We start from the raw sequence: 9,277 nt of genomic DNA, 5'->3' as shown, positions 1-9,277 counted from the left end.
AAGGCCAAGGGACCATTTCAGACTTGTGTCCAACGGGGTTTTTTATGCAACTGCTGAGAGCAGAATTAAGTCTGTATTTCAGAGAGTGGGAACCGAGTGTTAGCCATCAAAAGCCAGATGAACTCTGAGTTGGACAAAAAAGCCAGGATGCCCAGGAAACAGCTGTCTTAAGTCCCGCCCATAGCCTGTGCCAATTCCCACAAGGGCTCGAGCTTGGATACCTCAGCAGAACTCGGCTGCACGTGGGCATGTTAACCACCTGGGGCCTTAGGCCGAGAGTCCATCCTGTGATATGGGCAGGCCTGCATCCAGAAAAGCCAACAGTGCATACCTTGTGTTATGACCGCCATTGCCTCTTCAGAACACTTCTGAACGACAAGCCCATCAAAACCAAACGAAAACCAACATCGAGCACCTCCCAGTGAGTAAGCTACCAACAGACAAAACAGACCTGTGTCTGATACAGGCAGATACTAACTCATGTTCAGACATAATGTTCAGACCCAATTATACTTTTTACCATGCAAATACACTGGACCAAATGTGTGCATCAGTGTCCGACAGGCTGGAGGAGCATCACCAAAGGACGTAAGGAGAAACACAGAGAGAGCCTGAAATTTTGCCACAGATGCAACTGAATTTAAGGAGGTAAGTAGATATTTACAAAATGGGAGTGGCACGGCAATACAGGCTGACAAGAGACACCTCTGCCCCTTTTACCAGTTCCATTTCATAAGAACTTTTTTGGTATTAATAATAATGACTTAAAAAAAAAAAAAGGTCCAAGAAGCAATGGCAGGGAAGGGAGGGGCCACATCATACCTCTCCTGTTTAAAAATGCTGTATGGTGACCTCTAAAAATAAACTAAGGCAGCTTTATAAATCAGCTGGCTCAGTTTCCCACTGTGGAGTTTACACAATCCTCTGAGAGTAGGCAAAAGGTTCTTAAAATTTTAGTACAAAAATCACTCATGAGTTGGTTAAAAAGTTTCCGTTTCCTTTTTGAAAAACCTGTTCTTATCAAAGAAGGTGGGGGGAAAAAAAAACACACACACACGGCATGTAAACACCAATCTTGCATAAAATCCTGCTCAAAAGGACCATGATTTGTACATTGTTTAAAAAGAGAACCCTCCCTCATTTACATTCACAACAAGCTTCTGTTAGAAATTCGGCCGCGTGGTGATGATGAAAGACAAGGTCAGGTCCACGTGCAGCTCGGACACGCCGGCAGGCTCCCAGCCCGCCCCCTCCAGCGAGGGACCTCGGGCTGCACAGCAAGGGCACCGAGACACCGAGGTGCTGCGCCTGTCGGTCTGAACGAGCAAAATGTCTGCACATCCCGGCTCCGTGAGGAACCCGCTGTCACTGCATCCTCCACACCAGACGGATGATGTGGCGTAACAGCCGTAAGATAACCATTTGCGGGTGACCTTCGGCTGCTTGGTGATTATTCAGAAAGACCTGAAACAACAAAAGGAAAGCTCCTTACTTTCCAGCCCCGACTTATTTCGGGGGCTGGCGGGGGAACCCAGTATTTAAGGGAACAACCAATCCCATCTGAACAGCTATGAAGGTGCCTCTTAAAGGGCCACTTCTTCCCTGAGACGTCACTGCAAAAAGAGCAGGCACACCAAAGGATGGTTTTCTTTAAAGAGACCAAAAGGATGTTTGGAAAGCTCAAAGAGAATCCCTGAATCTGTTCCCCCCCACCCTGTTTTTTTTTTTAAATTGTAAACTCTTGTAAATTCTTCTTTGGCATAAAGGAGGCTTTTCACAAGGTTATTTGTGAGTTGCAATTTCCCCCTGTATTCCCCCATTCAATCTGGGCTGCCACAATCAGACAGACAGAAAGCGTGAGGACAGATTTTTCTTGCATCTGTAGTGGAAATCTTAGCAGACAGTAACTGCCCCAGGTCTGTCAAATAGATGCACTGTTTCCCCTTCTAAAAACCACATATTCTTTCCACAGGTGACGCCATCGCTGGCCGGAGCTGCCTTGATCGGGAAACGTAGCAACCACTGGAAAATGAGTATCCCCACCGGCTCTGCGCAGGTGCTGGAGGAAAGCCACCCCAAGTCCTGGAGTTGGGGGGGGTCCCGTGACGAGAGGCGCAGGTAAAGCAGATGGAAGAGAGGAAAGAAAGAACTTGGTGGATGCGAGGTAACCACCTTACTGCCCAAGTTACCAACATTCAAAATATGGTTCAGACTCCCTCAAGGGTGAGTTTCGGGTGGCTGTCATTTACTTGAGGAATCAGTGATTCGGGGTAATTTGCCCTAAGAAGCTAAATAAAGTGGAGCACCGATGCGCCACCGCGCCTCTGGCTGTCGGTGGGCAGCTCCGGTGGGTAAGCGCCGTTGGTCCAGGGCTGCGGCCACGGTCACCAACACAGGCGGCGTCAACCACTGGCCCCTCCGGTACCCCGGAGTGGCGGGTAAAGAGCGATGAAAAACAGAAAAGCCCTGTTTGCTGGGGACCACATAGGATCATGACAAGCTGAGAAACTGTTCCAAAGGAAACAGCCAGGTTATTTCAAGGTCTCAGAGGTCCCTGGGTCTTCCACCTTTGAGCTCTAATCCATTTCGCGGGTTAAGTGCAGGGTATAAACTCAGAGCAGCCAAAGCTGGCAACAGAGCACATCCGCCTCCATGTCAGGAGCTGTGACCGGTTTCCCTGTTCAGGTCTGAAATCCACACCCCAGGCCAGCTCCCTGCTCTGTCTGGAGCGCTCCACCAACCCCCTTCTCACTCTGGCGGGCTGGGGGGTGCTTTCCAACACACATCCACGGGACCACCTGCCACGGGGCAGGCTGAGGACGGACGTCCCCTTCCCAGACACAATCGCTGTCCACAGACGCCAGCTGCAAGCAGAGCTCCCTCTTCGCCACTGTTTACACAGCCCTCTGGGGCTCGTTGTACGGGATGGAATTGTGATAAGGCCGGAGCACTTCCCTTGCTCCTTCCAGAACCAGGAACCAGACTGGAGGAAATCAGCTTTATGTAAGCGATTCCTGCAGAGGCACTCCGTAACCACAGTCTGCGATTTTTATCTGCTTGACACACGAGATTGCTTTGTTTTGATTTAACTTTCAAAATTACTTTGCTTCTTCTGGGTGAGAATAATTTAGGGGAAGGTTAATTTTAGTTGAGACTAATATTAACAGGTTGAAAGAGGCTTATTCAAAATAAAACCACGACTTACTAAAATGAAGAAAGTGTATGCAGAGCTGAGCTAAACTATCACTTCAAGGTGGGAAATCTCGAGCCAAACAGTTGTCACTGCTGGGCCTCAGTAGGACCGGAGAATGGAGTCAAAAAATGACGCCACGAGGGGACTGGGTCACACAGTAGGAACAGACCCCCAGCTGTTGACACTTAGCCAATTTTATATTCCAGAACTGGCAACGTCTGAGAGGAGAAACCTTCCACGCACCCTTGAGGACAGCAGGTGTAGGATGAGAGAAGTCTTCCCGGGTTTTTTAGACTGTTGCTTTCGTGTCACGTGAAAATAATATGGGAGGGGTATGCAAAGACATGCCAGGGTGGCAGGGGAATTCAGGAAAGATCTGTTAAAAGGAACACCCAATCCCTGACAAATGAGAAGATGCTACAACATCTGGGTTAGCGAGGATACGGGGACACCTGGCACGCGTGACAACACGGCACACGCCGTTAAACCAGTGAATGATTGCTTTTGGACGACATTCCATGGAGGAAGCCATTACCACTGATTCCAAGAGCCCTGGCGGCCCAGAAAGCCCTCGACAGCTGGCAGAGCCCGCCGAAGCTGCTGCTGGCACAGCGTGGATGGCCCACACCTCACGAACAGCTGGAGGATGGGCAGCTGGCGCCAGGGCAGACGCGCCGCCCTCTGACACCTGCAGCCGTACTGATCAGCTTCCTTACAGGAGTCACCGAGCACACGGCCTGGGCCTGACGATGCTAACTTAGGGCAGACGTGGTCGGCCCAGCCAGCATGAGATCTTTGGCTTCTGGCCTCCAGGAATGTGAAGAAATACATTTCTGCTGTTTAAGGCCCCCTGTCCGTGGTCCTGTGCTCTGGCCGTCCTAGCAAACTAATACATCCGCTCATGCTTAATCATCGTTCCTCGTCCTTCACCTTTTAAGTGAAAAACAAAACTTCTTAGCTCAGAGTTGCGTAATGCTGTTTTAGTCTAAATCATAAAAACACTTTAGAAAGATACATTACAATGATTCATCTGGGGAAAGAACTAAAAAACTAAATACGCTCCTAGGTACAAACAATTTATGCCTTACACACACACATGTACAAAGCGCAGGATCCCATCCAACTGGGATTTTCATCTCCGTGGTCTAGATCAAGGAGTGGATTATTTGGGGTAACTGACTTCTGTGGCCATCCTGACAGTCCATGCTCCTCTCTGGCTGAGGCGCTCCGGCATCACAGGCAACGCTTGACTTCGTAGCCTGTCTGCACCCAGTTAAGTCTCGTGGGCGTTCCCGAGTCGCCAGCACTGCATGCAGGAGAGCATGGCGCAGCCCACCGTATAGGGCGCCCACAGTGCCACTATCAATGAGAAGAGCCCGAGAGAAAGCTGCCCTGTCTCGGGAGCCAGAGGCAGGCAAGTCCAAGTTCCCACCTCGCAGACGGAAACACATCCACACATTCCAATGAGACCTGAAGCCTACACCAAAGGAGAGGGAATTACAGGGGGAGAGGCAGGACCCTGCACGCAAGAAGGAGCAGACGGCTTTGGTAAAAATCGCTATTTGATGGTAAAATATAGTATTTGATTTTTCACAATAAGCCAGAATGAAAAGCAGTGTCAAATTCCGGGACTGTTCCATCCAAGAATCGTCCCGTAAAGGTAAGCGATGGCTCCAGGAGCTCTGAGTTTCCCTGGACAGACTTAGGTTTTCTTTGAAGATGTGAAATATGACCTTGGAGACAGTATCAAGAGCATTCAGCAAGGAATCCCAAACAGTTCCCTGCATGTCCACACCAGAGGCCACAGGCTCACCTGGGTGGCAGACGGGGTGGGCTGTACCGAGGGTCTGCCCTGGAGTGGGGAGCAGGGTCCAGGCTGACTTGTCATGACCGGGGAGCAGCCCATATGTCGAGGAGCTGGGCCTCCGCGTGAGGTGGGACAGGAGAGGAGGCTCAGGGACTGGACACAGCACCGGGACCGCCTCAGGTTGCACTTGAGACCACCAATCAAGTATCGGGGAACTTAATTACATTTTAATGCCAAAACAACAATCACAGCCAAACCAGGGAAGCAGGTGTGCCGCATGCAACAGAGGCCTGGAGCCCAGGCTGCCCCGGGCAACTGGCCAGGTTGACCACAACATACCTGCAGTGGGCCGCTCTGATCCCGCTTCACTCTCCTGCAGATGGAGAGGAGCCCAGCCTCTGGAAAGTACACAAGACACAGCAGGCCTTCGGACTTTGTGAGCCTGAGCTTGAGGATGAGAAGGGTCGCCCACCGTCACCGATAAATGGAACAACCTGGCACACGCCTTTTCCGTCTTCACGACCCCCCCGAGCCAGCGTGGCTCTCCTGCCCTTTCACAGACGGAGCTTGCGGATCAGGAACCACCAAGTAACCCCGACAGTTCAGCTCAACTCCAGCTCAGTGCAGAACACACACTCACCAATCCGGGCTCCAAAGGCAGGGTCAAACCTCGCTGGGCCAAGTGACTCAGTACGTACAACCCACAGGTACACTCAGCATTACTCAAGGGGGCTTTTACCGACTCAAAACCACAGAGATGCGCACAGTGCAATAAAAACAAGGGTTGAGGAAGATCACAAATATTAAGAAAGAGAGACCCTGGGAACTAGGGCTGAGATTTGCTGCAACAGAACCACAGTTTAGGGAAGAGTTTCCTGGCAGTCAAGGTAACAAGGACATTATTTTTCACCGTCTTATCAAAAAGAGCTCAATACCAAACTCTAGGAGACAAACCAGAAGGCAAGGTATACCCGCAGAACTCTGAGACTCTGAGCAATTTTTTAAGACTTTTTCAAAAACTTGTTTCTTATAGAATTTCAACACTGAATGCCTAAGACATCCTAAACTTTTTTTTTTTTTTTTAAGGTAGATACATTTTTAAGTGGGAAGACGTTATAGGAGACTGAACTCTGGACTGTGACACCAGGAAGGACTCTGACAAAGAGAGAACCTCTTTGTCAGAGGATGGAGTGTCTGTCTGTCTGGATGGTGTCTGCTCCCCCAGGGGCGGTCACGGCATCTTCCAGAACTGTGCTGAGAGCTGCCATAATCACAGGTGACAGAGTGAGCCAAGGAACAGAGTGGCCCCGGTGATGGATGGATGACCACCTCTACCCATTTCATAACCCATCGATCTAAACGTTATTTTAAGTGACAAGCGCGTGACACAGAGGTCAGAGAGGAATAGGGCCCATGTGTGACGACTCGATGTGGAGACTTGCTAAGAAGACCTGGTCTCTCTCCACTTTAAGACCAAGAACCACAGTCAAAGGACATCTCAGCTCAGATTCCAGTGCAGGCTCCATATCCACTGCTGTTCTCAGGTGTCAGACATGCTGCTGCAATGCTGTCCAAAGACCAAATTCACTTTCTATTTATCACCAAGGCAACATGGGCATTTGCATAGCTAGTGCCTAACATGCTTTGATGTCAACACAGCTGTGGAAAGGGTGCCAGCGGAGCTCCTTGGCCGGATGCGGTGCCCCCTCCACCCCAAGCACCAGAGGTGAGCTCTCCCATTAGGGTGATGATGTGATCCTCAAACGTCGCAGAAAGACTGCATCTGCACAAATCCCGCTTTCCAATTTTCAGCGCATCATTTCAAAGAATCTGTTACAGGTACCGCTTTTGGTAGGACAAATACTCGCTTCTCCCATTAACCTGGCATGCACTGGATTTTCTTAGCACAATACCTCCCCCTCCCCGCAGCAGATCTCTAGATAACTTGTCGGCCCCCCGGCCCCCCGGCTCCAGCTGGCTGAAATGAAGAACCCCCGGCCCGTGACCTTCGAGGTGTGTCACTGTGTCAACCACGGAGAAGCCGGAGAGATGGCTCTTACAACTCCCGCACGAGGCACCATTAGACAAAATATTAGATGCAGAGCAAGAACACGCTGTTCTAAAATGCCCCAGCCTCCAGCAAATGCTAATGAGATGTAAGCACTTTAACCGCAGCTCAAACCCCTCAAACCCCTCTGCTTTGGCTCAGCTGGAAGAAGTCTAGCGGAGGATGACGTGATAGGCTGATTATTTCTGTATGTCTGCAGGAGGGCCGAGCCTCAAAGTGCATCTCCATTTCCTCCTCAAGAGATTAAAAAAAAACCCAGCTCGACCTCTCTGAAGTCCCCCTCCAGGCACCTGCATCTCCAAATGGTTATGTGTTGATGGCCTCCGGTGCCTCAAGGGCCAGGCAGCCATGCAGGTGTGCCCACCTGCCACAGTGTGAGCGAGCACACAAGCCACATCCAGCTTGGTGCCCACCCAGCCATTCACACACACACCAGCGCCTCAAACTCGGCTCACATCTGTGTAACCCAGACAGACGCAGCACGTCCGGGGTCCCCGCCCCCGCCCCCGGGGGTCCCCCCCCCCGACATTTCCTTTAACGAGCTGGGTACTTAGCAGACACACAGGTGAACAAAGTTACTAGTATCTCTCTAACCAAAGCTTAAAGACCGATGGAGAAAAGTCTCAACTACAGTTCAAAGTGAGAGAAAACAGAAGGATGGTAGCACGGGATGATGGACAGCATTTTCTAGATGCATCTCTAAATGCTTTGGTTTAATCGTCACTACGTCCCTAAGAGACTGACCGAAAATGGGGCTCCTGAAGGTGGACAGACGGAGACTGACCCCAAGGTCCCTGCCATTGTCTGTGAGCTGCATCTTCCTACGAGATCACCCTTTATCCTCCACAAGTCATGGAAAGCCCTCGTTCAGCCTTCCACAGCCACGGTCTCCATGGAGATAATCTGAACCCCATGCTCTCGGGGAAGGTCTCAGGGAAACACAGCAGAGCTGATGTCACAGGAGGGAGGCTCTTCTCTCTCACAGGCTCTGGCGTCTCCATGATGGGCTCATTCTCTTCGTCTTGTCATTGTTCGTGTGGTGTGGATATGGCATGTGTCAGACAGTTGTGCAAGGCTCTTAAGACCACAAATGCCTTATCCAACTCCAAGGGAGACACTCATTAAACCTGAAAACTGTATCCCAAATAAATGGCAGGCACCAATTTATCCTGCCCACAGCTGGCTGTGCTACGAAAACTGTCTGTCAGTCTATCAACCTGTGTGAGACAAATGTGGGGCATCATCTCATGAGATAGGATGGGCCCAGTTTTAATGTTTGATAGGCAGATTTTTCATTATTCTTTTCTCAGACAGTAACAGAAAGCATCTCATTTGTTAAACTCCAACATGTGATGAACGAAGGCCTCAAAAGAGGGCCGTCTGAGAACATGCATCTCTGGACGTAAGTATGGTTTATGCTATTACCAAACAAGCTACAATTCTGACCTCTCCCCATCCACTAGCTACAGAAGACCATCTATAGAAGAATATCCCTTCTGAAAACGAGGATCAAACAGCACAGGGAATTTCACTTGTTAGGAAAGACGACACATACAGATTTCAAGTTCACGTATAGTACAGCTGACCCTTGAACAATACGGGTTTCAACCGTGCAGGTTCACTTACACACGGATTTTTTTCAGTATGGTACCTGTTTAATTTTACAGATCTTTAAATTAGCGAAGTGGGGGGGAAAGTTTGTGTTCAATTAGAGATCACAATATGTGGAATCCAAAGGACTAGAGTTTGAGTCCTGATTCTGTCCAAACAGTTTCAGCTTCCTGCCCTTGGGTGGAGTCATTTATCAATTCCTTTGTCTTGAGGCAGGGATGGCAGTGCGTGGATTTTTGACTCCAAGGAGGGGTCGGTGCCCAGAGCCCCTCTGATGTTCCAGGCTCAACTTACATGAAAATGCTAATGTGTTGACACCAATTAAACTGTTGTTTCCCTCAGAACCAGCCTGCCAGCCACCTTTTCTTCTCTGCTGTGTGTGGTTCAGGGCTACGCTTCCCTCTATGTCGTTCGGTCAATTCATGCCTGCACACGCCCGGGACAGAAGTAGGAGGCAGGCAGTGTGAACAAAAGATACACTGTCTCTTGTGATCAAACAATGAAAGGGTTTTCATCTACTTCTTGGCCCTTCTAGAGAGCCTGTCCTAGCATCGCGTGCTGCTGTCCACTGCAGCCCCCCACCGGGACATCCCCATGC

The 9,277-nt window shown here is 50.0% G+C and overlaps 1 protein-coding gene across 5 annotated transcripts in view; it reads right to left on the bottom strand.

The window, feature by feature from the left end:
* Window positions 1–1,365: 1,365 nt before the first annotated feature.
* The window catches only part of BCL2L11 (BCL2 like 11), a 39,173-nt gene continuing 31,261 nt past the window's right edge, over window positions 1,366–9,277 (bottom strand). For all 5 annotated transcript variants that reach the window (XM_007470213.1, XM_007470212.1, XM_007470214.1 and 2 more), the window contains one exon: window positions 1,366–1,464. In XM_007470213.1, coding sequence (XP_007470275.1) covers window positions 1,366–1,464 — 99 coding nt within the window. The remainder of the gene's footprint in view (window positions 1,465–9,277) is intronic.

Source organism: Lipotes vexillifer, unplaced genomic scaffold (genome assembly GCF_000442215.2).
Source record: "Lipotes vexillifer unplaced genomic scaffold, Lipotes_vexillifer_v1.1 scaffold1139, whole genome shotgun sequence".
NCBI lineage: Eukaryota > Metazoa > Chordata > Mammalia > Artiodactyla > Lipotidae > Lipotes > Lipotes vexillifer.
The sequence above is the reverse complement of the archived record's forward strand: the minus strand, read 5'-3'. Positions and strand labels throughout refer to the sequence as shown.